General features: G+C 36.2%; 1 protein-coding gene across 2 annotated transcripts in view; it reads left to right on the top strand.

Annotated features, from left to right (window-relative positions):
* METAP2 (methionyl aminopeptidase 2) overlaps window positions 1-25,634 on the top strand; it is a 35,277-nt gene extending 9,643 nt beyond the window's left edge. For both annotated transcript variants that reach the window (XM_046646303.1, XM_046646301.1), the window contains exons 4-11: window positions 2,625-2,727; window positions 11,248-11,409; window positions 12,136-12,317; window positions 13,157-13,251; window positions 13,518-13,614; window positions 23,546-23,649; window positions 24,152-24,267; window positions 24,948-25,634. In XM_046646303.1, the coding sequence (XP_046502259.1) occupies window positions 2,625-2,727; window positions 11,248-11,409; window positions 12,136-12,317; window positions 13,157-13,251; window positions 13,518-13,614; window positions 23,546-23,649; window positions 24,152-24,267; window positions 24,948-25,200 (1,112 nt within the window). In that variant the 3' untranslated portion in view covers window positions 25,201-25,634. The remainder of the gene's footprint in view (window positions 1-2,624; window positions 2,728-11,247; window positions 11,410-12,135; window positions 12,318-13,156; window positions 13,252-13,517; window positions 13,615-23,545; window positions 23,650-24,151; window positions 24,268-24,947) is intronic.
* Window positions 25,635-27,157: the final 1,523 nt, after the last annotated feature.

Genomic DNA, 27,157 nt, shown 5'->3' with positions numbered 1-27,157 from the left:
TTGATAAAAGTGCCTGAGAGAAGTGATATTACATGGGCATGGCTTGAGAAATATCTGTTTCTCCAAATACTCTAAAATTGCTCCCTAGTGAAGGTAGATAAGCAGGAAGGAGTGTTAGGGGCTGCTTTGTATTTGCCCTTGGTAGAATTCCTCCACTGACAGAGGTTGTACTATGGTGCCATCGGCCTTTATTGTGCCTCCTCTGAGGATGTTCATTGTATTTCTTCATGAGCACTCTCAAGAGACACTCTTTTGTCTGGTCTTAGAATCAAGAATAATTGTGCTTTTCCTGAGTAGTTAATGTGTTTTATTTCGGAAACATTGTGAGCTATGCAAATAACCTGGTTTTTTATATATTGACTGCTAAAGGGCTTAAAGCCAAATCTGTGATTTTTGTATTCACATTATTTCAGGTTCTATTTTATGTTCTTTCCATGTTTTAATTTTTTCTCTCTAATTTACTTTGAATGTCTCTTATTTGTGTATTTTAGATATACTGGTAGGCTATCACAAATCACTTCTGAAAGAAGCCAAATAATGTAATCATGAGCAATTCACTGCCCTAATTTTCCTCTTCTATAAAGTGAGAGAATTATAAATGATAATTAATGGTAACTGCAGTACAGATGATTATAATTATTCATAGTTTTAGATAATAAATTGGACATAGTACATTATAATTTTCAAAGGTTATCCAAGATTTCATCTGGTTCTTCATTTTGTAGATGAGGAAACTGAGGCTTGGCACATTTAGTCATTTGTCCAAGTCACAGCTAATAAGTGGTAAAGGCTAGACTTCAACTCTGATATTTTTATTTATTCTCTAATGATCTTGTTGAGTCCTTTAACTATCTTAATTTCTGGACAATATAAGAGCCATCTTTATCATATTTGTAGAGGAGATAAAGTTGAGGGTGATGAGATAGTATTTTGGTTGACAAAAATCAAGATTTCAAAAGATCAGGAAAGCTGAGACAATAGGCTAATATTAATAAGCTGAAATGTAATAGACATATATAAAGTTAGTACAGGTGGCAGGATCCTAAGGATTTTGAGTACGAGTACAATGTGAACTAAAAAGCAGGAAGTCTTAACTTTTCAATAGCAGTAGGATTTTTAGAATCAGCAGTTCAGTCTTATACTAATTGTCTTATTTGGACTGTTAATACAGAAGTCAATTCTAGTACTAACTTAAAAGGAACATTGACAAATTTAGGTTTGGTGAATGTGGGTGAAAGTGTCAAAAACCATGTCATTTAAAGTGGTTTCGCATCATAGGGAGGAATCAGTAGAAATGAAAAGTAAATTTTTTTTTAACTGCAAAGAATAAAACTAGAAGTAACATACAAGGAGACAGATTAGTATAGGAATAGCTTTCTAACAGTTACAGCTCTCCCCAAATGGATGGATTTTAGCCTGGGAGATAGTGACTGCCTCCATTGTCAGGAGTTCAGTGCCGTCTGTCAGGGTGTTAGATAGGGGATTCCTAGATTGAGTGTGAAGCTAAGTTAGATGATCTCTAAGATCTTTTTTGATTTTAAATTGTAATGTTCCCTCTTAGGAGGAACCTAAAACAGTGTTTCCCAAGTTATACTTTTAAACGTTATGTCAAGGGAGAAAACCAGTTGGTGCTCGTGACATACTGAGAGTTTGGATTAAAAGGAGGAAACCAAAAAATGGTTCCATAGATAAATAATTTGGCTCAGTAAATAGTTGTGTTTTTGTTTGTGTCAGTCCTTTTTTCCCCATTGCAGAATAAAAAAAGCAAAATATGTATTAAAATTTAAGACAAAAATCCGTAACATAAGAGCAGTTCTAATCAAAAGGAAACCACATACTTCAATTGTATAGTTGGGAAGTGCTGCAGGTATACATTCAAGTCGTTACTGCATAAGTTAACTCTCCTGCAACTTCCTGGCATTCCTTGGAACAGCATTCATTACTAAAAGGCAGTTTTCGTATAGTAAGAACTATATAACTAGCTCTTATGTATTTAAGACAAATTTTAGAAGACAAATCTCTAGATATTTTTTTAAAGCATCTTGAAACAGTGTGTTTTAGAATACAGTTTGGGAGATAATATCCATAAATGTGTACTAAGTACTGTAACTTTTTTCAGCTATCTGGAAATTTGTATATGGCGTCTTTTAGCCCTGGATATGAATACTCTTCAACTGTTATACTGATATACCCCTAAAATAAGATTTTTACTTATTTTATTAATGCATAATGGCTTTATATTTTTACTTTATTGCTATAGGATTTCTTTCTTATTTTCTTGTTGCTTATTTCATTTTTATTTATGAAAACCAGCTTCTATTTGCTATTCCATTTCCAGTACAGTAAATGAAAAAAAAAAATTAGAAGTGTTCTTTCTGGCAGGACTTTTTAAATACATAATGGAGTTCTGAGGAGTTGAATATTTCTATTCCTGAGCAACTGTAAATGGGAGAGGAGGTGGCTAGCATGGCGAAATAACTTCTGTTTTTAACTGCAAGGTGACAGTAAGGAGGTTCCTTAAAATCAGGACATATAACAACCATTAGGAAGTGAGAAAACTGTAATGATAACTGCTTAGTTTTGTTTTTAACTACAGAAGTTAATGCTTTATTTGTATCTCACAGCAAAAGTTCAGACAGACCCTCCCTCAGTTCCAATATGTGACCTGTATCCTAACGGTGTATTTCCCAAAGGACAAGAATGCGAGTACCCACCCACACAAGATGGGTAAGGATCATGAAATAACTTCCAGTTTGACTTGAAAGTTGTAGTTTAGCAATACAGCAGGTTTGATTTTTCTTGGAACTTTGCTCCACTACCTTAATAAAAGCTTGTGAATTTGTTGCGGAGGAAATACAGTAGAAGCCCTCTTACCCAAAATAATTGGGACCAGTAGTAGTTTGGTTTAACTAAAAAGTGTGTTAAAGTAGGGATCACAAAAAAATAAATAAATGAAAATCTTTATTGATATAAGTTAACTTAAAACAAACATTTGTTTTTTCATCATTCTTGGTATTTGAGCATGGATTTGCTTTGGACTCTACTTTTTTATCCATGAGCTGTATCCTTAATGCATTGTCTATGAGTCTGTTCCATTTTGAGTTTCTGTGAAGAGCAAGAACTAAGTAATTTGAGGACTGATGCCTATATCTTTACATATTTTTCCTGAAACCATTTACAGTTCTTATCTGTACTTAATTTAACAGAAGTATTTTTGGTAACTTGCCTTTATTGAGATTTTCCGAGTAGTCGATTTAGTTTTCCTAGAAATAATTCTTATTATACAACATTTAATTAAATTACATAATTATAGTAACAAGTACAGATGACTTACACAAGTTTGGGAACAAATCAGCTGATTTTTGGAAGTATTCTGAAGGGATACATTTCAGCTGGTCAGCATACACTCATAGTGGCATTATGCACACTGGTTAAGAGCATGGAAGCTGGGACCAAGCTATCTGCATTTGAATCCCAGCTCTAACACTTAATAGCGTTGTGACTTGGCAAGAAATTTGTCATGTCTGTGCTTTCATTTCCTCATCCGTAAAATGGGCACTTCATAGGGTTGTTGTGAGGAATAACACCATATATAAAGCACTTGGAAGAGTAATAACAGACACATGGTAAGCATTTAGTGAATGTTAGCTGCTGTTATTATTCAGAATTGGAACCTGTGTCACTGTTATTTAGAATACAGTGGGTATTGGTTAGTATGTTTTACAAAGGCTATCAAGAGTATTGGTTAATCCAGTGTTTGCAATAGTTGGTTAAGAAAGCTTCTACTGTAGCATTGTTTCATTGACCTGTAAAGACATCATTTTCCTTTAAACTTAGAAAAGAACATGATGTTGTTATATTTTCATCCCCTCCCTCATTCCCAGTACTCCTAGGGAAGGAGTCTAAAGTTTTGGAATTTTATGGCATGGGCATCTTCCCTTTGAATTTGAATTCATCAGTCACTATCCTTAAAGTATCTATTTTAAAATGTCACAGACACACAATTTTACATTAATTTCATAAATTCTCATAGTACATATGATGTGATCACATTTATTTTTAAATATAATCTTTTTAATTTTTTGTTTCTGTTTGTTCCCTCTTCCTTCCCTTCCTTCCAGACCCATGTAACCACCTAGCAGGTAGCCTTCCATATTTTTCTATGCTCATATCTGTGTACATCTGTGTCTGTTTATGTAAGGAGAGTGTTTTGGTTGTTGTTTGTTTTACAAAAATGGAGTCATAGGCACACTTTCCTCCACCTTACTTTTCTCATTCAGGACTACCTATTGGAAGTCCTCCAAGTCGATCAGAATAGCTGTTATTCTTTTGAATGGTTTCATAATGTTCCTTGGTGTGAATATACCATATTCCACCATTTTCAATTGATGAGCATTCACTTTGTCTCTAATATTTTTTGCCATTGTAAACCATTCTGCAATAAACATCTCTGAGTATATACATATATATGTGTATATATATATTCACACACACACATGCATCTCTCTCTCTCTCTCTCTCTCCTTATGTGCTGGCAGTGGCATTGCTGCATCAAAGAATATTATTAATACATTAGGTTGTGATTCCCAGACTGCTAGTGATTTTGAGCATCTTTTTATTGTTGATTTTGTTCTTTTGCTCTTCAAGAAGTTTTAAAATTTGAAATAGATTACATGTTCATATTTTATACTTCTGGGCTCCTAGTAGTCTCTTAGATTTTCTCAAACTCTTATTTTGTGTTTTATTACCTCTTTAATTGGTCTGGAAGTTTTTGTGTAGGGTTGGGAGTGTTAATTTTATTTTCTTTCAAATGGATAGCCAGTTGTGCTAGAATTGTTTATTAAGTAATTGATTCTGCTGAGTTGAATGATCACCATTGCCATACATTATATTCTCATATAGTGAACTATATTCTCATATGTAATGAAACCAATTTCTATATCATTTATTCCACTGATCTAATTGTCTATTCCTATGCTAATACTGTTTTGATTTGATATCAGCAACTTAATATATTTTGATAATTCGATAAGGCAAGTCTTTCTTTTCTGCCACACACACCCAAACGTAGTTCTTCTTTATACTTTTCTTAGCTATTTTCAGTCATATACACACATATCCACAGAGAAAATGCCCTTGTTAGACTTCTTATCTGAATTGCATTATAGTTATGTATTTGTTTCAGAAAATTGACAGTCCTCTCACATTGTCTTATCCATTCTCATGGTATATTTTCCCACTTACTCTGTTTTTTTTTTTCAGGTAGGTCCTGTCCCTTTCTTGTTAAATTTATTCTTGTGTTTTATGGTTTTGTTACTGATGTGAGTGAGATACTTTTATTCGTATTTCCATTTTGATATGCTTATTGCTAAAGTGGAGGAAGGCCATTGATTTCCTATACTAGTTAACTGATTGTCAATATTTTTAACATCCTGGAAATGGTGGAATACTTGAAGTAATATTTAATACAAGAAAAATATTGAGATTTTGTAAAGCTTAAAAACTATCTTTCCCTTCTTACTTTCATTTTCTAATGCAAATTAAACATATAGGTAGAATAACTTCTGTTTTTGAAACAATAGAGAAGGATACTAATTTATGTTACAATATCTCTTGGGGTAATATTTTTCTTCAATATTGAAAGCAACGTTGTATTCCGTCGTAGAGAAATGCAAATGAAATTAAGATACTGTGGTTATGTATGCTTCTTAATAAATCTCAATATTTTTTGATATTCATATAACCAGTTTTGACTATTTGCAAATAGATCAGAATCAGTATTCTTATAGATTTGGTGAAGTATTAAATATAGTTTTGTATATTGCCTTTGTTGTTTTTTAAATAAACTTATTGAAAATTGAGTGAATTATCACAAAGAACTCACCTGTGTAACTACCACCCAGGTTGAGTGCATTATTTTAACTTTTTATTTTGAAATCATTGCATGCTTAAGTTGTTACATACTTTGATGCTGGTACAGAGAACTCCTGCATACCTTTCACTTAGATTCTCTTTAACATTTGGCCACATTTGTTTTATCATTCTCTCTCTCACAGGAATATGACAGTTATACATATTATGTATAATATACAAGTAACATTCCATTTTCTCCTTGGAAGACAGAAAGATAGAAAGCAAATGTGGAAAATGTTATAGTGATGAATCCGCATCTATGCTGTTTTTTCTGAACTACTTGAGAATAGGTTTTGCATTTTTGGGTGGAATACTACTAGATAAGAAGATACTGTGTCCTTTTCAGGGTTGTCACATCTGGAGGCACATGAAGTCAATTTTTATCACTTGGATAAGGTATTATCCAATTTTCTCTAGTGTGTCATTACTGTTTTTTCCTTTTGTCATTAGGAATTTGTGGGAAGTTCCTTTGAGAATATGTAAATATCTCATTCCTTATGAACATCTTCACATGTGGCACCATTGGTGATTTTTTTCTGAATCAGTTTTTACTATGATGGTTGTTGCTCTTTTAAAAAAATGTACATTCTATTTGCGTTTCCTGTGTCATTAAAAATTTTTGAGGGGCTAGCCGGTTGGCTTGGTGTTGAGTTCACATGCTCTGCTTTGGAGGCCCAGGGTTTGCAGGTTTGGATCCTGGGCACAGACCTACCCACTTTTCGACAAGCCGTGCTGTGATGGCATCCCACATACAAAATAGAGGAAGATTTGCATGTATGTTAGCTCAGGGCCAGTCTTCCTCACCAAAAAAAAAAAAAAAAAAAAAAAGGAAAAGGAGGAAGAAGAAACCAATTTTTAATGGCTATAATGCTGTTCTATTCTGTATCTAGCGTAATTTTTTTACCTGTTTCCTTATTTTTGAACATTTACACTGTTTTCAATTTTTTACCATTAGAAAAAATTCTGTGATGAACATCTTAGTATGTTAATTGGATCTGATTTTTCTCTTATGCTGGATCTCTAGAAGAAGGAGGAAGAATTATTTTGAAATTTTTGAGATCTATTTCCACCTTTAGTAGGCAATTTTTTGGGACAGTTGTTGATTTTAAGAGCAGTACATATTCATTATAAAACAGGAAATAAAGATAAGCAAAAAGAAGAAAATAAAAATCTGCTTAATTCTGCCAGTGAATTAAAACCACTGTTAACATGTTGGTATTTCTTCCTCTAAAGCCTCTATAGAAACCTGTATCATGGGAATGTTTCTCAAGATGGAACTATACTGCAAGCAGCTCTATAACCCCTTTTTAAGTTTGTTTTCATGTTAGTAAAGAATCCAGTAATATTTCTAATGGCTGAATAATTTTGCACATCTGTATGCATACCATAATTTATTTGTCCAGTCCTCTCTTATTGAACGTACAGTTTGTTTCTAGTTGTTTACTATTAAAAACAATGCCAGGATAAATATATTTATGTTGTTTTCAACTTTCATAGTGAAAAATTCCAAACAGAAAGATTGAAAGATCGCATAATGAACTTACTACCTAGATTGAACAATTCTTAACATTTTGCCACATATGCTTTGTCTCTGTATATGTATGTATTTTTTTGTTACTGTTGATTTTTTCTCTTTTTGTTTTCCTGGGCTATTCAAAAATGTCTCATTTATTTTGAGTCACCAGTTCTTAAAACTTCAGTCATCTCCCAAGAATTAGATGTTCTCCAAATTATCACATTTAAGTAAATTAACAGTAATTTCCCAATATAATGTAAATACTTGGTTCATATTTAAAGGTTTTTTCCCCTTGTCCCTGGAACATCTTTTTAGCACCACCCCTGTCCCCCCCAACCAGGATCCAGTCAAGGTTCATACTTTGCATATGGTTAGAATCCCCACCTTCTTCTCTTCCATTGCACTGACCTTTTGAAGAGACCAGTAGTTTAGAAAGTCTCATTCTGGGATTTTTCCAGTTGTTTCCTTGTGGTGTCATTAAGCTTCTTTCTCTGTTCCTGTGTTTTCTGTGAACTAGAGTTACTTGTAAAGGCTTAGATTAGATTTAAAGTAACCATTTTTGACAGAGATATCATGTGATACCATGTACTTCATATTGTATCAGATGTAACATCAGGTTCTGTTAGTTTCACTGTATTTTATCACTTGGTTAATGTAGTGACAGCCAGCTGTTTCTTTTTTAAAGGTACTTTTCTCTTTTTGTCAGTTTTTTCATTGGGGACTGCAAAATGGTGCATTTCCATCATTTCTTCTACATTTATTAGCTGACATTATTCTTTTTGAAGAATTTTCTTTTATCAGCTGGGGATCAACTATAGTTTCTTCTTACAGGCAGTTAAAATGCTTCATTTTTCCCTGTAAGTCCTAGTTTTCAGAGGAAGGAATTGCTGTCATATCTGCATGCATTCTTAATTGTTTCTGGGTTAAAGACATGCATTTTTAAATGGTTCTTGTAAATGTTCATATAGTGCTTTAAAAATACAAATATAATTATCTTTTAAGTTATCCATGCATGAGTTCAGAAATGTTTATGACTGTTTGAAGTTAATAATCAGATACCTTTGTTTATATCTTTTGGTTTTACTTGTATTTTTCTGCTCTTTAATACATCCACTGGTAAAAATAATGAAATAATTGAAAAGATTCAGAAAATCAAAGAGGCGTGAAGAATTTACATACTTGTAAATGCTTCCTATAAAGATGATCTTTCAAGCAGTTGTTTTTGTAGTTTTGTTTTACAGACGTAATACATTTTAAAAAGCATTTCTGTTCTGCCTTTTTCAGTTGGATGAATTAATTGCCTTTTGGAATAATTGTTATGGCTCAGAATGTTTTTTTTTGTTTTTTTACTAAAGCATTTTATTTTATTTTATTTTATTTTTGAGGAAGATTAGCCATGAGCTAACATCTGCTGCCAGTCCTCCTCTTTTTGCTGAGGAAGACTGGCCCTGAGCTAACATCCGTGCCCATCTTCCTCTACTTTATATGTGGGACGCCTACCACAGCATGGCTTGCCAAGCGGTGCCTTGTCCACACCCAGGATCCAAACTGGCGAACCCCAGGCTGCTGAAGCAGAATGTGCGCACTTAACTGCTGTACCACCAGGCCCACCCCTCAGAATGTTTTTTTAATCTTACTAATTTCTATATTTTTGTTACATAGAGTGAATATCAAAAGATCAAATTTAGGAAAAGGGGAAGTCTCCTTCATAATATTCTTTGTCTTTCATTTGGGCCTGGAATTATAGTTATAGACCTTGGCAGTAGGTTTCTTGAGTGTTACTAATGACTTTCAATTTGAACTCAAGATTTAGCAAAAAAATGTCTTTAATCCAATTTCTGATTGGTAGTTCTTTCCCAACAATGCAGAACATTCCATAATCTTTTGAAGAGTCCGCTGCTTCTAAGAGTCAGCAGTGCAGCCTTTGGAAGTGTGAGGTATCATGTGAGGTCTGTTGATTTCAGTGTTGGGGGTTTTTATTTGATCATATTCTAATTCTAAAATGTAGTCAAATAATATTTGAAATTTAATTATACTTAAGTTTTAACCAATTAACAAGTGAATTTGAAGAATCTGAGGGTTGCATTGGGGACAAGAAATGGGAATTGATAATAACCAATACCACTTTCACAGACCTCCATGGATGATATGCATCCGTCACCTTTGGACATAGTCTTTCATTTTACAACTCTAGAATAAATATTTGTTGATACTTTTACTTTTCACAAAATCTTTGGCTTTTCAGAGGGAGTTCTTTAACGTTTACTGCCAGGTATGGCTGTATATGTGCCAGCATTATGGCCCACTTAAGAGATGAAGAATTGTGATGTATTTTGTGTAAGAATTGATCTGAGAATATAGCCAGTACTTTTAAGCCTGAAAATGATTTATTCTCAGAACATTGGGGTTCTTAGTTCCCAGGAAAGATTTTGGATTTGTGGGAGAGGAAGGGCTAGAGTTCGAACTAGATGCCAGGTGACTGTGGCTTGTCTGTCTCAGCATGCAGTGAGCAGCTTTAAGTGTATTGCAGCTAAACAAAGGTTGAGCCACGTCTTGAGAATGTACTTTTTAAAGGATTTTATCCCATTACCTTCTAGTGTGAGGGTATTTGTTTGAATACTTTGATTAGAAGTTGCCTCTCGAGTTTTCACTGTTCCTATAAAAGTAGTTCATATGCATTTAAGTACTTGGGGAGTTTAAAACTGACCTTCAACCGATGGTACTGTAATATTTCAATTATCTGATAGTGGTAGATAGATCCAAAATACATTTCCAAACAGAAAACAAGCCAGAGAAGCCTCTGTGGTGCTTAACACCCAAAGGGCCGTGTGGTAGACATTTCAGGGCTGGAGTGTTACTCAGTTCTGCCATTGTAGCAGGAAAGTAGCCACAGACAGTAGGTAGACAGTATGGGCATAGCTGTGTTGCAATAAAATTTTATTTACAGAACAGGTTTCATGGTGGTTTTGCCTGCAGGCCATAGTTTGCTGGCCACTAGCTTTGAGGCAAATAGGAGTAATTCCTTGAAGGCATCGCTCTTGTACTAAGTATATTTTATGCCTCAGTGATCACTGAGTTGTGAACTGTATATTCAGTGTTGCTTAAGAAGGTGTGAAAGGTATAACAACTTCCAAAAAGATCTTCATTTGAGAACAGTTACCGTTTTTGAAATGTACTGCTTAAAGGGAGTCAGTGGAACTCCTCATTCCTAGACACTAAATATAAAAATCTGTTTATTACCCTTGGCCGTTGTAAAATGTGAGCCATATCCTTCAAGGAAGATTTCCTCTAATATATATACAACTAGAAAAATTCTGCCAAAGCACATAATATTTTATGTTTTGAGGAAAGTATATGCAGATTTCCAGGTCAAGTCTTTGGATTAGTACCTGCCCTATTTGTGAAGTTAAATGCTAATTTTGGGGTGTTCTTTTGAAGTCTCTTAAAGTATATATTACCTCGAGTGGAAGGATGCCTTTGTCTCCCACCTGCTTGGTTTCTAGGACTCTCTTTGACTTTTCTGATTCTCTCCTTTCATGTTATTTTGTGTCTCAGGGTATTAGGTCCTCTGACTTTGAACAAAATCTCACATGAGGATTCTTTTTTCGAGTCTTACAACGGGTTTAACTTGATTTGGCTTGGTTGCAAGTGTGTGGCTACTTGTATTTCTGAAAATTTGCTGACATTTAATGAAAGAAACTCTGAATATGTAGTATTTTTATCTAAAATGTCTTACATTCCTCAGTATATTTTTATCTCTCAGCTTTTATGCTTACTCTGCTATACGTGACTAATACTATGCTATGCATACTGTAAAGGCGAACAGCTGCTTGGAGAACTACAAGTGAAGAAAAGAAAGCATTAGATCAAGCTAGTGAAGAGATTTGGAATGATTTTCGAGAAGCCGCAGAAGCACATCGACAAGTTAGAAAATACGTTATGAGCTGGATCAAGCCTGGGATGACAATGATAGAAATCTGGTAAAAGGAATATGTTTTTGTAAGAACATGTTAAAAAAAATTTCTTTTGGAGCTAACTCTCTGATTATAGTGTTTGGCTTTCATTACTATTTGGCTGAAACTTTAAGTGAAGGTTCTAGAGATGTCTTCTAAATTCTTGTAGTGTCGATGCAATGAGGAAACCATGAGAGGGCATTTGCACCTCAACCACCATATTTTGTACTTATGTACGCTCGTGCAAATGCATACACGACTGATTCTTATTTTCTGTCTGGGATTCTATTATGTTGCTATCTAACAATTCATATTAAACTAAAATTCTTGGACACAAAACATTTATAATGCAGTGAAGAAGCCAATAGAACTAATTATTTCTCCAGTTTTCCCCTTGAGAAATAATTTTCTGATTCAGTTTTCCGAATATGCAACATTGAGCAAATAAAATGTAATCAGCATTTAAATTAGTCTAAGTCAAGAGTCTTATTCCTAGTAAACTAAGTTAAAAGTGGATTGTGTCGTCGTTTCTGCAGATTTCTAGTGGGATTAAGCGCTTTATCTTTTTAGGGGTTAGCTAGTATGTTGCTAGCATCAGAGAACTGTTATTCATTCACATCCAGAAAGTGCTCATATCCTTTCCAGAAAGTAATTTAAGAGTTTTAGTAAACTTTCTGGACTTGATGAACTGTAAGATATATAAGGGTAAGAATGTAAAAGAAAACAACCACCCCCCCCCCCCTTTTTTTTTAGTGAAAAGTTGGAAGACTGTTCACGAAAGCTAATAAAAGAGAATGGATTAAACGCAGGCCTGGCATTTCCTACTGGGTGTTCTCTCAATAACTGCGCTGCCCATTATACTCCCAATGCTGGTGACACAACAGTATTACAGTATGATGACATCTGTAAGATAGACTTTGGAACACATATAAGTGGTGAGTTCTTAGAAATAATTTACACCCCACCCTCCTCCTAAAAAACTCTGATCTTGTCTCTGTTGGGTGGGGCTACAGATGCTGAACTCCCAAATTTTCTTCTTATTGCCTCACTTTTCAGTAGAGCTGTGTTGAGGCAGATTTTGGGATTTACTTTAAAGCATTCTAAGTGGAGTAGAATAAAAACTACTGAGTGATAGAGGTTTATTACCCTTTGTATCAAGGCATGAAAAACATAATCTTACATTTCTTTATTCAGGTCGTTGTTTCAGATATCATTTATTCGTATAACAACAACAAACTTTTACTTAGAATCTGTAAGTTTACCAACCTTTGTATACTTGTTAGCTTTTCTAAATTCTCCCCTAAACCCTATTAGGTAAGTACCTTTTTATCTCAACAGGAGAGAAAGCAAAACTTAGATTAATTAAGTACTTAAGTTTTACTAAATTGGAGAAGCTGGACTGATGGTTAGCATCCTGTGGACCTGTACGTTTTCTCAGCCCGCACTGCTTTTTCTTAGTTCCCCAGGCTTTTCTCACTTTGTTTCTGTTTATATTTTTGAATAACTGCATGGGTGAGTCCTGAATTGGTGCTGTCTTGAAGTAATACGTACTAACTCTAGAATTAATCTTTTCAATCTGAAACCTTATGTAGCTTATTTATATTTTTCCCCTTTGATTATGAATGCTGTCTGCGTACTCAGAGTGTTGCCTTCATTTTTGAGCCCATCATTTTATTTTCCTCTTAACTAGCAAGTTTAATTAATAGAGTAGATGCTATAAAGTAGGTAAGTTGACAGCTGATAAGTAAACTTAAAGAAGAATTTTCTCTTTCAGGTAGGATTATTGACTGTGCTTTTACTGTCACTTTTAATCCCAAATATGATACATTATTAAAAGCTGTAAAAGATGCCACTAACACTGGAATAAAGGTATGTAAACCATAAGCACCATTTCATTCAACATATTCTGAGCACTTTATAGCCTTTTTAAGGTCTGTGGGTTGTATAAGAATAGTCCACTACCCTTCGGGCTTTAAGTAGGTAATTGTAGTGTAATGTACCAAAGGCTTTTATAGAGGAAGTTATAATGTGCAAAGCAGTTTTTCTCATTGTCCGTTATTTTAAAATATTAAGAAGTTAGGTTACTGTGAGATTCAGCCCTTTGAATAACAAAATGTACATTATTCTCTTTTTAGTGTGCTGGAATTGATGTCCGTCTATGTGATGTTGGTGAGGCCATCCAAGAAGTTATGGAATCCTATGAGGTTGAAATAGATGGGAAGACATATCAAGGTATGTGCTTTAAAAATGTGTCTTATTTTGAAATGTATGTGACCTCTGCAGAATTAATTTTGCAAGATAGTGTTGAGTGCTTTCTTTGGGTCAGCTGCTTCATCTTTATCTCTTGGGAATCTAGAAGGAAAATGGGCTAAATGACCTTCTCATGGTAGGAGTACTGTGGTCACTAGATAGGAACTGTTGCCAAGCTACTCTGGTAGTTGATAAGAAAACAACTGGGGATTTATCCAGGGTGGCCAAAATGCAGACTAGGTTTCCTATGACTAGTCGAATTAAGGCTAAGAGAGAAGCCAGAGGCCCTTTCCATTGATGACTCTCCTTTTTTTTTTTTTTTTTGAGTTGAATTCAAAATTTAGAGGCCAGTTAATTCCTTGTGTGTCCTTCCTTTAATCTTTATTCCTTTGCCTCCTCGTCTTTCCTAGCTACTGCCTTTGGTACACAGTCTGAGTCACCTGTGCTATCAGTCCAGCCTTCCTCCACTTCCCAGGGTCTGTCCCACCACTCTCCAGCCACCGTCTTCCTTCCTAATCTATGCTCATTGCTCTCTGTAACCCTTGTTCTAATAACTTTGTTACAGAATATTTCCTACATTTCCTTTAACCAAATCCTATCTCGCCTTTATAGTCCTTTGAGTGGAGACTCTCATGCTTCCTTGCCCCTTAGTAAATTCACATCATTCAGCATTCTTTGCCTTCCTCTGTTGATATTTACAGACTTTTGTGTTTCTTCCAAGTGCAAAAGTGGTTCTTCCTGTGGGACCTGACAGTGCCTGTCCTTGCTGCTCTCTTGCAGATTCCTAATTCTATGAACATCTGTACAAGTCAAAAACGCTTAAGGCTGCTAACACTTGGATGGGGGGTTTTATGGGATAATTAAGAAAACATGCTTTGGGGTCAGGCAGGTCTATCTTTGAATTTAGACAAATCCTGTAACCTCTAAGAACCTAAGTTTCTTTGACTGTAATAGGATTAATGATATTGTGTTTTTTGGTTTTTTGTTTTGAGAAATGTAAGTTTTATGACAGTGCCTGAAATTTATTCAACAAATATTTGTCATTTCCCACCCCCAATTTTGGGTTTGGTGCCACAACAAATAGTGCTTATTCAGGTCCCTCTCAAATTATCTTTCCCTTCTATTTTAATTCTAAAACTTTGGTTGGCATATGGTCTGCCCTTCAAGGTATACTGGGTGACAATTTGACTTAACGTTTAGTTACTGCATAACAATTCTAGTCTGCAGTGTTGGAATCCTTATCTCTCTTCTCACCTCTTCCACTAAGCTAGTGCAGCATTTTAAGTTCTATTATTATCTCAGCACTCTTTTTTGATACCAGTTGTTGTGTTGATCAGAGTTCTTAGTTGAAGGTGATAGAATTCATTTTTACTAGTTTAAGCAGAAAGGATATAGACAAATCATGGCATTGGGAAGATGAAGAAATGGACCATCAGCTGAAGTTTCAGAAGCAGTTTCCAAAACCACGTAACAGAACTGGGCCATCGAGGGGGTGATTTTATTTACCTTGATCAGGAAGCTATAGAATTGGAAAGTTACCCTTACAGCTCTCTTGGTCCCAGAATTAGCCTACCTCTGTCACCACCTTTATAATATAAAAATGGATACCCTGCTTCTTCTGTGTAACTTAGTTATATGTTAGGTTGGTATGGCTAAGAAATCTTTTTATTTAAATGTGTTTTTGATTGGTCTGTGGCCTCAATTTGCCAGATCTTGGAGAAATAGTAATGCTTGCTGAATTTTAAAATAAATTTAGCTTATCATTTATAAAAGAAGGAGGATTTTTATTTTATTTTTTTTAAGTTTTTATTTTTTTTGGCTGTACATCATATTTCAAATTCTGGATACATTACATCATGTTCACCACCCGAACACTAATTATAGTGCATCTCCTCACATGTGACCCTAATCACCCCTTTTGCCCTCCCCCCTCCCCCCTTCCCCAATGGTAACCACCAGTCCAATCTCCAGTGCTATGTGTTGGTTTTTTTGTTGTTGTTTTTATCTTCTACTTATAAGTGAGATCATATGGTATTTGACTTTCTCCCTCTGACTTATTTCACTCAGCATAATACCCTCAAGGTCCATCCATGTTGTCACAAATGGCTGGATTTCATCATTTCTTATGGCTGAGTAGTAGTCCATCGTGTATAAATACCACATCTTCTTTATCCATTCGTCCCTTGATGGGCACCTAGGTTGCTTCCAAGTCTTGGCTATTGTGTATAATGCCGCAATGAACATAGGGGTGCAAGTATCTTTATGCCTTTGTGTTTTCAGGTTCTTTGGATAAATACCCAGCAGTGGAATAGCTGGATCATATGGTAGATCTATCCTTAATTTTCTGAGGATACTCCAAACTGCTTTCCATAGTGGCTGCACCACTTTGCACTGCCACCAGCAGTGAACAAGGGTTCCCTTCTCTCCATATCCTCTCCAACATTTGTTGTTTCCTGTCTTGTTAATTATAGCCATTCTGACCGGAGTGAGGTGATACCTCATTGTAGTTTTGATTTGCATTTCCCTGATAGCTAATGATGTTGAGCATCTTTTCATATGCCTGTTGGCCATCTGTATTTCTTCTTTGGAGAAATCTCTGTTCAGATCTTTTGCCCATTTTCTAATTGGATTGTTGGTTTTTTTGTTGTTAAGCTGTATGAGTTCTTTGTATATTTTGGATATTAACCCCTTATCTGATATGTGGTTTGCAAATATCTTCTCCCAATTGTTAGGTTGTCTTTTCGTTTTGTTGATGGTTTCCTTTGCTGTGCAGAAGCTTTTTAGTTTGAGGTAGTCCCATTTGTTCATTTTTTTCTTTTATTTCCCTTGCCTGGTCAGACATGGGACTTGAAAATATGCTGCTCAGACCAATGTCATAGAGCATACTGCCTGTGTTTTCTTCTAGAAGTCTCATGGTTTCGGGTCTTACATTCAAGTCTTTAATCCATTTTGAGTTGATTTTTGTGCATGGTGTAAGGGAATGGTCCACTTTCATTCTTTTGCATGTGGCTGTCCAGTTTTCCCAACACCATTTATTGAAGAGACTCTCCTTTCTCCATCGTATGCTCTTGGCTCCCTTGTCGAATATTAGCTGTCCATAAATGTGTGGATTTACTTCTGGGCTCTCAATTTTGTTCCCTTGATCTGTGTGTCTGTTTTTGTGCCAGTACCATGCTGTTTTGGTTACTGTGGCTTTGTAGTATAATTTGAAATCGGGGAGTGTGATACCTCCAGCTTTGTTCTTTTTCTCAGGAATCCTTTGGCTATTCGGGGTCTTTGTTGTTCCATATAAATTTTAGGATTCTTTGTTCTATTTCTGTAAAAAATGTTGTTGGAACTTTGATAGGGATTGCATTGAATTTGTAGATTGCTTTAGGAAGTATGGATATTTTAACAATGTTAATTCTTCCAATCCAAGAGCACAGAATATCTTTCCATTTCTTTGTGTCTTCTTCGATTTCTTTCAACAATGTTTTATAGTTTTCGGTGTACAGATCTTTCACCTCTTTCGTTAAGTTTATTCCTAGGTATTTTATTCTTTTTGTTGCAATTGTAAATGGGATTGTATTCTTAATTTCTCTTTCTGCTACTTCGTTGTTAGTGTGTAGAAACGCAACGGATTTTTGTACATTGATTTTCTATCCCGCAAATTGACTGTATTCCTTTATTATTTCTAAAAGTTTTTTAGTGGACTCTTTAGGGTTTTCTAGATATAAAATCATGTCATCTGCAAAGAGTGACAGTTTCACTTCTTCTTTTCCAATGTGGATCCCTTTTATTTCTTTTTCTTGCCTGATTGCTCTGGCTAGGACTTCCAATACTATGTTAAATAAGAGTGGTGACAGTGGGCATCCTTGTCTTGTTCCTGTTCTTAGAGGGATAACTTTCAGTTTTTCTCCATTGAGAATGATATTTGCTATGGATTTGTCATATATGGCCTTTATTATGTTGAGGTATTTTCCTTCTATACCCAATTTATTTAGAGTTTTTATCATAAATGGATGCTGTATCTTGTCAGATGCTTTCTCTGCATCTATTGAGATGATCATGTGGTTTTTATTCTTCATTTTGTTAATGTGGTGTATCACGTTGATAGATTTGCGAATGTTGAACCATCCCTGCATCCCCGGAATGAAGCACAGTTGATCATCATGTATGATCTTTTTAATGTATTGTTGTATTCGATTTGCTAGTATTTTGTTGAGGATTTTTGCATCGATGTTCATCAGTGATATTGGCCTGTAACTTTCTTTTTTTGTGTTGTCCTTGTCTGGTTTTGGTATCAGGATAATGTTTGCTTCGTAGAAGGAGTTAGGAAGCCTCCCCTCCTCTTCAATTTTTTGGATGAGTTTGACGAGGATAGGTATTAAGTCTTCTTTGAATGTTTGGTAGAATTCACCAGGGAAGCCATCTAGTCCTGGACTTTTATTTTTGGGGAAGTTTTTAATTGCTGTTTCGATCTCCTTACTGGTGATCGGTCTATTCAAATTTTCTACATCTTCTTGGTCCAGTTTTGGAAGGTTGTGTGTTTCTAAGAATTTATCCATTTCTTCTAGATTATCCAATTTGTTGGCATATAGCTTTTCATAGTATTCTCTTATTATCTTTTGTATTTCTGAGGTGTCCGTTGTAATCGCTCCTCTTTTGTTTCTGATTCTATTTGTTTGAGCCTTCTCTCTTTTTTTCTTGGTGAGTCTAGCTAAGGGTTTGTCAATTTTGTTTATCTCTTTAAAGAACCAGCTCTTGGTTTCATTAATTTTTTCTATTGTTTTTTTAGTCTCTATTTCGTTTATTTCTGCTCTGATTTTTATTATTTCCTTCCTTCTGTTGATTTTGGGCTTTGTTTGTTGTTCTTTTTCCAGTACCTTTAGGTGCACTTTTAGATTGTCTATTTGGGATTTTTTCTTCTTTGTTGAGGTAGGCCTGAATTGCTATAAACTTCCTCGTAGAACCGCTTTTGCTGTATCCCACAGATTTTGGCATGTCGTGTTTTCATTTTCATTTGTCTCCAGGAATTTTTTTATTTCTTCTTTGATTTCTTCCTTGACCCAATCATTGTTCAGTAGCATTTTGTTCAATCTCCACATTTTTGTGGCTTATCTGGTTTTCTTTCTGTAGTTGATTTCCAGTTTCATACCTTTGTGGTCAGAAAAGATGCATGGTATTATTTCGATCTTCTTAAATTTATTGAGACTTGTTTTGTGGCCTAATATGTGATCAATCCTGGAGAATGTTCCATGGGCATTTGAAAAGAATGTGTATTCTGTGGTTTTTGGATGGAATGTTCTGTATATATCTACTAAGTCCATCTGGTCTAATGTGTCCTTTAAGGCGAGTGTTTCCTTATTGATCTTCTGTTTGGATGCTCTATCCATTGGTGTAAGTGGAGTGTTAAAGTCCCCTACTATTATTGTGTTACTGTCTATTTCTCCTCTTATGTCTGTTAATAATTGCTTTATCTATTTAGGTGCTCCTATGTTGGGTGCGTAGATATTTACAAGTGTTATATTTTCTTGTTGGATTGTTCCGTTTATCATTATGTAGTGGCCATCTTTGTCTCTTGTTACAGTTTTTGATTTAAAGTCTATTTTGTCTGATATAAGTATTGCTACCCCTGCTTTCTTTTCTTTGCCATTTGCATGGAATATCTTTTTCCATCCTTTCACTTTCAGTTTGTGAGTGTCTGTAGGTCTGAAGTGTGTCTCTTGTATGCAGCATATACATGGCTCTTGTTTTTTTATCCAGTTGGCCACCCTGTGGCATTTGATTGGAGCATTTAATCCATTGACATTTAAAGTAGCTATTGATAAATATGTATTTATTGCCATTTTGTCACTTTTTCTTTTTTTTGGGGTGTTTTAGTAGTTCTCAGTTCCTTTCTTTTTCTCTTGCTCTCTTCACTTGTAACGGTTTGATGGCTATCTTTAGTAATATGTTTGATTTCTTTTGTCTTACTTTTTTTCCTGCTTGTTATAGGTTTCTGGTTTGTGGTTGCCATGAGGATCCTATTTAATATACTATGCATGTAACAGTCTATATTGAGTAGATAGACTCTTTAGCTTGTCCTCTTTCTAAAAGCTCTACCTTTTCACTCCCCTCCTCCCACATTATATGCTTTTCACATCATATATAGTCTTTTGTTTAGTGTGTGTATATCCATTGCCCTCTTATCATTGAAATAGGTAATTATATTACATTTGTGTTTTAACCTTCATATTACTTTCACAGGTAGTTGATCTGCTGCCTTTACCATCCTTTTACCTTACAAGTGATTTTATTGCCTGTTTTTTCTTCTTGTTGTTTTGGGTTTTTTTGATAATTTTTTAAATTTTATCTCTATTTGTGGTCATTACTTTCCCACTTAAATAAGTCCCTTCAGCATTTCTTGTAGAACTGGTTTCTTAGTGATAAACTCCTTTAATTTTTGCTTGTCTGGGAAGCTCTTTATCTCTCCTTCCATTCTGAATGACAGCCTTGATGGATATAGTATTCTTGGTTGTAGGTTTTTTCCTTTTAGCACTTCAAATATGTTGTGCCATTTTCTTCTCGCCTGTAGGGTCTTGGCTGAGAAGTCTACTGACAGCCTAATGGGCTTCCCTTTATATGTCACTTGTGGCCTTTCTCTTGCTGCTTTTAGGATTCTCTCTCTGTCTTTAATTTTAGGCATTTTGATTATAATATGTCTTGGTGTGGGCCTCTTTGGGCTTATCTTGTTTGGAGCTCTCTGTGCTTCCTGAACTTGGATGTCTGTTTCCTTCCTCAGGTGAGGAAAATTTTCCTCTATTATTTCAACAAATAAATTTTCTGCCCCTTTCTCTCTCTCTTCTCCTTCTGGGACCCCTATAGTCCGAATGTTAGCATGCTTGATATTGTCCCAGAGTTCCCTTACACTGTTCTCATTCTGTCTAATTCTTTTTTCTCTTTTCTGTTCTGCTTGGGTGATTTCCTCTAATCTTTCGTCTAGCTCACTGATCCATTCTTCTGCTGCTTCTACTCTGCTGTTGAGTCCTTCTGGTGAATTTCTCATTTCGAGTATTGTATTCTTCATTTCTGATTGGTTCTTTTTTATATCTTCCAAGTCTTTGCTGATGTGCTCACTGTGTTCATCCATTCTTCTCTGCATATCTGTGAGCATCCTCATTATATTTTGTTTGAATTCCTTGTCAAGGAGGTCGCTAGTTTCTGTTTCACTTAGTTCTTTTTCTGGTGTTTTGTAGTGTTCCCTTGCTTGGAAAGTATTCCTTTGCCTCCTCATTATGCCTTTTTCTCTGTGCTATTTTCTTTGTACTAGGTGAGTCGGCTATGTCTCCTGATCTTGGAGAAGTGGCCTTATGTATGAGATGCCTTATGAGGCCCAGCAGTGTGCTTCCCTCTCGTCACCAGACCATATGAACCAGGAGTGACCCCTTTGTGGGCTACTTGTGTTCTTCTGCTGTGGCAGGGTTGCTCCCACTGCAGGTACCCAGGGAGTCTGATCTTTCCTTCCCTGGCCAGCTGTTTGTAAATCCGGTTTGGAGGGGCCTCAGCACTGTTGGCTACAAAGTCTATTAGCACACTCTTATTGCAATTGTCCTCTTAATTGGGTTGGTACCCAGTGTTGCTGGTTGCTAGGCTCAGGGGTGTACAGTTGTGATAGGCCTGAGGCCAACAAGGCTGATGTCAGTTCTCTTAGGAGTGCAGCTGAGTGGGGCTAGCCCTTGGCATGGAGGCCCTCAGTTGTTTCAGGCTTTGGAAGGTGGGGCCTATCCTTTTTATGGCTATTTGTGAAGCACAAGTCTTCTGCCGCTGATAAGCCTCACCCTCCTCTGGACCACATACACTGTCAACACAGTCCTGGTCCGTGCACACTTCTCAACCCTCTGGAGCTTACCCCACTGCCACACTGCAGAGGCCCCCACCTCTGTCCCACTGCCCCCCACAGTTCACCTGGTCCTCACACAAGCCCTGCCCCACAGAGGCAGACACCCTTGCCTGCCTGTAGAGGATCAAGGCACTCAGTCAATGCAGGCTGAAAAGTAGCCTGAGGGCTTGCTGTTAGGTGGGGCCAGTCCCTAGGGCGGGTTGCCTGCCCTGGCTGAACTGGATTAAATCTGTGCTCTAGTGGGTGTGGCAGACCCCTGGGCTAACAGCCCAAGGGACGCACCTCAATGGCCCCCACCGGTTCAGTATCAGCACGCCTGGACCAGCTCAGAACAACGGTCCTCACCAATGTCTCAGTCTCAGGAGAGGATCCTCCTCTCACCAAGATGCCCCCAGAGCCCACTAGCTGAGTCTTGTTTCACCAAAGGACAGTCAGCCTTCTCTCTGGTGATTTTAGGTTGCTGTAATGAGTGAGTTTGTGCGTGGGCCCTTTAAGACCCGGATCTTTTCGGCTTTCAGCCCATAGCTTTTCTGGGCTGTCCTCGCTGCAGTTAATAGCCAGCAAAGCCAGATAGTAAGACCCCCATCTCAGTTGGGCTGAGTCCGAAGGATGGTTATAGCAGTATTGCTCCTGCTCCGGACCTCACCCCTCCAGGGAGGGCTGTGTACCTTAGGTTGGCTCCCGCCTGGCCAGCTCAGAAGCTCCGCTGCTCCCAAAGGTGGCTTTTTTCCTCTCTGGCCAGAGCTACTGCCTCTTCTGCTTTCATCAGGACTGTCCCTTGTCGTGGGGGTTCTTTTTATCCAGTTTTCAGTTTTCAATCCAGGGTGATTCTTCCCAAAATTGTTGTAACCTGGTTGTGTTCGTGGGAGGAGGCGAGTTCAACGTCTGTTCACAGCACCATCTTGACGAGAACTCTCAGGAGCATTTTTTTTGAAGAGCTAATTAAGAGTTTTATTTTTCTGCACTAGCCCCTAAATTTGTAATATACTTGTCATTGTTTCATTGTTAAAGATTTGTAAAAACCTAGGTACCTAGTTCTGCTCTAGAAGAAAGGTCGCTTGTACTGAGGATTCTAGCATTGTAGAGCTAGATTTTTTTAAACCTTTTTTTATCGTGGAATATAATAAATGTTAAAAATACACACAACATAAAACTTGAACTAAATAATTATAAAAGCCATGTAACCTTACCCCTTGAGAAATAGAATATTGTCAGCATTCCAGAAGCCCCCCAATTCTATATACCCCTTCCCAGTTACAGCAGCCTCCTCTAGTAAACCACTATCTTGAGTACTAAAATATTTGCATTCGCTTTTATGTGTTCACCATCTAATTATGCATCCCTAAACAGTAGTATAATTATGCCTTTTATATTCCATATATATATATATATGCATATATGGAATTGCACAGTATGTATATAATTGTGCCTTCTCTTGCTCATTTTTTCTTCAGGTTTTATTTCAGTTGTTCACTGTATCCTGTATCCCTAGGTTTTTGTTTTATTGTTGAGTAGTGTTCCACTGTGTGAATTTACCACAATTTGTTTATTCTATCATTGCTGTCAGGATGCTGAGGTTGTTTAGATTTTCTATCTTAACGTTTGAAATGCCGATGTAATAATAAAATTTAAGGTTTCATAGTCTTATCATTTCAACACAGAATCCTCATTTTCATGTTACCTTTTGGTCTATAAGCATAAAAATATACATTTTCATATTTGTAATCATTATGTACATAGCATTTTATGACTCTGTTTTTATTAACTATACCTTCTTAGATGACCCCCATTGTGTCCTCATCACACAGTTTATTCTTTTTCCACCATCTCCCCTTACTCCCTTCTAGTTTCTAATCAGTAACATTGCAATAAATAGCTTTTCATATTCCACTAGTTTTCTACTTTGTATTTAACTCTCTTAATGTGAGGTTATTTAGTAAAGCCATATCTTGTTTTTAAATAAATGCTTGAACTCTGTGCCACAAGGCCAAGAGATCTGTTTGTGCTTATAGAGATCCTGAATAATTATTTTTTTCCTATTTATTATGCCAGTGAAACCAATCCGTAATCTAAATGGACATTCAATTGGGCCATATAGAATACATGCTGGGAAAACAGTGCCCATTGTGAAAGGAGGAGAGGCAACAAGAATGGAGGTATGTATGCCATTAACGGTGTTCTTTGTAAATTTTTTTTCCCAAACTAAAGCTAGTGATAGTTGATTATGTTGAGCAGAATTAATTTGGCATCCATACTCACCCCAACGGGAATTGAGCCGTGTTGAGTGTGCAAATTGTGTCTTGTCAGACCAGGGTTCAGTCAGTTGTGAAAGTTCGGTATGTTAAAGGATTGTTACTCAACACTTAGTATTTATTGAGCATCTCATAGGTGCCATCTCTTTACTAGGCACTGAGGATGTAGTAGTGAACAAAACAAAATTCCCTGCCCATGTGAAGCCTACGTTCCAATAGGAAGACACAGAAAGACCAAAAAGTGCTAAGGAGATAAGCAGGCAGAGGTGGATAAGGACTGCCAGGGGACGTTTCATGTTGTTTCTTACATCAAGTAGAAAATACCTCAGCCTGAAGATGAGAGATGGTAATTTTGATTAGTTCTGGATTTTTCTTCTCTCTCTTTGTCCCTTATGTATTTTTTTAGGAAGGAGAAGTGTATGCTATTGAAACCTTTGGTAGCACAGGAAAAGGTGTTGTTCATGATGATATGGAATGTTCACATTACATGAAAAATTTTGATGTTGGACATGTGCCAATAAGGTGAGAGACTGTTGTTTTTATATGACTAATGAATTTCTCTTTCCAGTTAACAGCATTTTCAAAAATGTGACAAACATCTACAGTGGTACATTCATAAATGTATAGTTCTATAGCCTAACAATAAGTTCTGTGGATTTCTATAATACAGCAAAGAAATTGGCCTGTTAAAAATTTTAATTGAAATGAAAATGATATAGGAAGTATTCTCTTCAGATCCAGTTTCCAATAATCATAATAATTTCAGAAATTATTTTTTTTACTGGCATTTCTAGGGTTTTCTTCTTATTTTCCTATTGGTAAACTTTCTTTGGAGAAGATGGTTGAAGGATGAATTTACACCTACTTTTATGCGCAGGTCTTTCAGCTTGATGCACAAAAAAGTAAACTCCCACAGTAATAGTCTTGATGAGTCTGTACGGGGAATTTAACACACACAGGCACAGACATATCAACAAACATGATAAGGTAGCCTTCGGCTGGTCTCCTATTCAGCTGCCATCTATAATTAGGTATGGGCTATTATACATTCTGGCTTTTGAATGTTGAAAGAGGCAACAACAAAAGTCTTTTGAACTTCAATTACAAAGTAAAGCCATGGCTAGGGTTTGAGTTTTCCTTAATGGGGGAAATGAGTTGGTAAGTTTTTAGCCAACTATTAATCTTTGATTTTCTCCTCTTAGGCTTCCAAGAACAAAACACTTGTTAAATGTCATCAATGAAAACTTTGGCACCCTTGCCTTCTGCCGCAGATGGCTGGATCGCTTGGGAGAAAGTAAATACTTGATGGCTTTGAAGAATCTGTGTGACTTGGGCATTGTAGATCCATATCCACCATTATGTGACATTAAAGGATCATATACAGCGCAGTTTGAACATACCATACTGTTGCGTCCAACATGTAAAGAAGTTGTCAGCAGAGGAGATGACTATTAAACTTAGTCCAAAGCCACCACAACATCTTTTATTTTCTAAGCTTTGTTGGAATACATTATACCAGAATTAATTTGCAACATGTTGTCTGTTTGACAGTGGACCTATGTAATACTTTTATCCATGTTTAAAAAGGAAGGAATTTGATCAAAGGCATACCATCTAATGTAATTAACCAAGGAAAAAGCTTTCAGGACTTTCAGATGTTAACTGTTTTTCCCCTGTCTAGGAAATGCTATAAAGCTCAAATTAGTTAGAAATGACTTATACATGTTGTTTTGAACACCCAGGAGACGCTTTTCATATATTTATATTGCCATATTCTTAATTGAATGCTTTGAATGACTACATCCACTTCTGCACCTATATCCTCTGGTATTGCTTTTTAACCTTCCTGGAATCCATTTTCTAAAAAATAAAGACATTTTCAGATCTGAGAGCTACATGTCAATGTCTGTGGTTATAATTCTGCACAGGAAATAGCCAGACTTAATGTAGGGAAATGTAGAGCCTTTTATCTGGATTGTAGACTTCTACACTGAAACTTTTCTTCTGACATAGTGGTTAAAACAAGATCTATACATGCATAAAGTGGGAGAATTTTGATAAATTAAGATACAGCCTTAGGAATATTTTGCCTTCTTTTTAGGATCATATTAGTCCTTGTCTTTCATTTTTTCCTTGACATTGGAAAGATCTAATTGAAACATGACTTAGTAGGAACATTGAAACCTTGATTCAGTAAAATCTCAATATTTAGAATCTTTGGTGGTAGTATTTATCGGGAAATGTATTTGGCTTACTCAGTAAACCAAAAGGGCATTTAAAACCACAAAAACAAAAACAGGAAAACTTCCCATATTTGGATCTTGTTCTAGTTAGAAGAGTTAAGTTGAATTATTAGGCTTTTTCATTAGTGAAGCAAATTCTCTTAACACCCTGCCTGTCGCCTGGCTGGGATTCCTAACATTCTGGGTGGTGCTTCAGCAAGAGAGGCTACAGTGACACTCACTCCAGCAGGCAAGTGCGTAAGGTGAATGGAAGATGCATGTTACATTTTGAGCTGAGCCCCACTCCCGACTCTTGATCACATTGCTCGAATTCTATGTTAAGGATTTCTTGGAGATGTTCCAACATAATTTCAAAATTGTTATGTACCAAGGTAAAGCCTTAATTTGTATATGTTTTAGCACAATCAGATTGCTTCTGGGATGCTGTTTAGTTTGTATTTTGTTTAACGTTTTCCTCATAGGAAAAAAAAACCTGACTTCTGTACTTAGATCACTTGTTATACATTAAAAATCTGCTCTTTCAGCACTCAAACTATAAATGTATGTTATGGGATGAACAGTCTAGTTTTTAGCTATATGAGCCGTGTTTATTATGGTGCTAATGTTCAATAGCTACCTTCAAGTAATTTCTCCATCTTCTGTGATGATGTGCTAGTGGCAGAGCTCACTAGTTCATGCCTGGACGTGTTATAGGGCTTGGGCCCTCCAGCTAGCTCTTTTGGGATGTTGAGTCCATACTTTTTTGATGTGCTTTGGTGGGAGGTATGAAAGACGTATCGATTTCTAAGCCCAAGAATTTTAGAACTGACCCTATGAGAGAAGAATTTTGGAGCTCCAAGCTCCCTTCCCAGGTAACTGTTGGGAGCAGTGGCATCACTTCATGCCCCTGGAATGGCTGGAAGGGATATGATCTTGTAAATAGGGAAGCTAAAGCTGTCACAAGAAAAAAATTGTACTGTTGACCTATTAGCCCTGTATCTCTTGAAATCATTTTGTCATGTTTACAATGATGTACCTTATTCGTAACCAATTATTAGTTCGATGTTTAACAATAGTGCCTTTAGTAAATTATTTTACAACCAAACATGTTGTTTTTTTTGTTAGATCAACTTAGCAGAATGTGGAAGTCCACATTGAGATGTAAAGTAAGAAATCTAAGCTTCTGTTCA

This window comes from Equus quagga, chromosome 19 (genome assembly GCF_021613505.1).
Source record: "Equus quagga isolate Etosha38 chromosome 19, UCLA_HA_Equagga_1.0, whole genome shotgun sequence".
NCBI lineage: Eukaryota > Metazoa > Chordata > Mammalia > Perissodactyla > Equidae > Equus > Equus quagga.
This window is presented reverse-complemented; position numbering and strand designations above follow the sequence as displayed.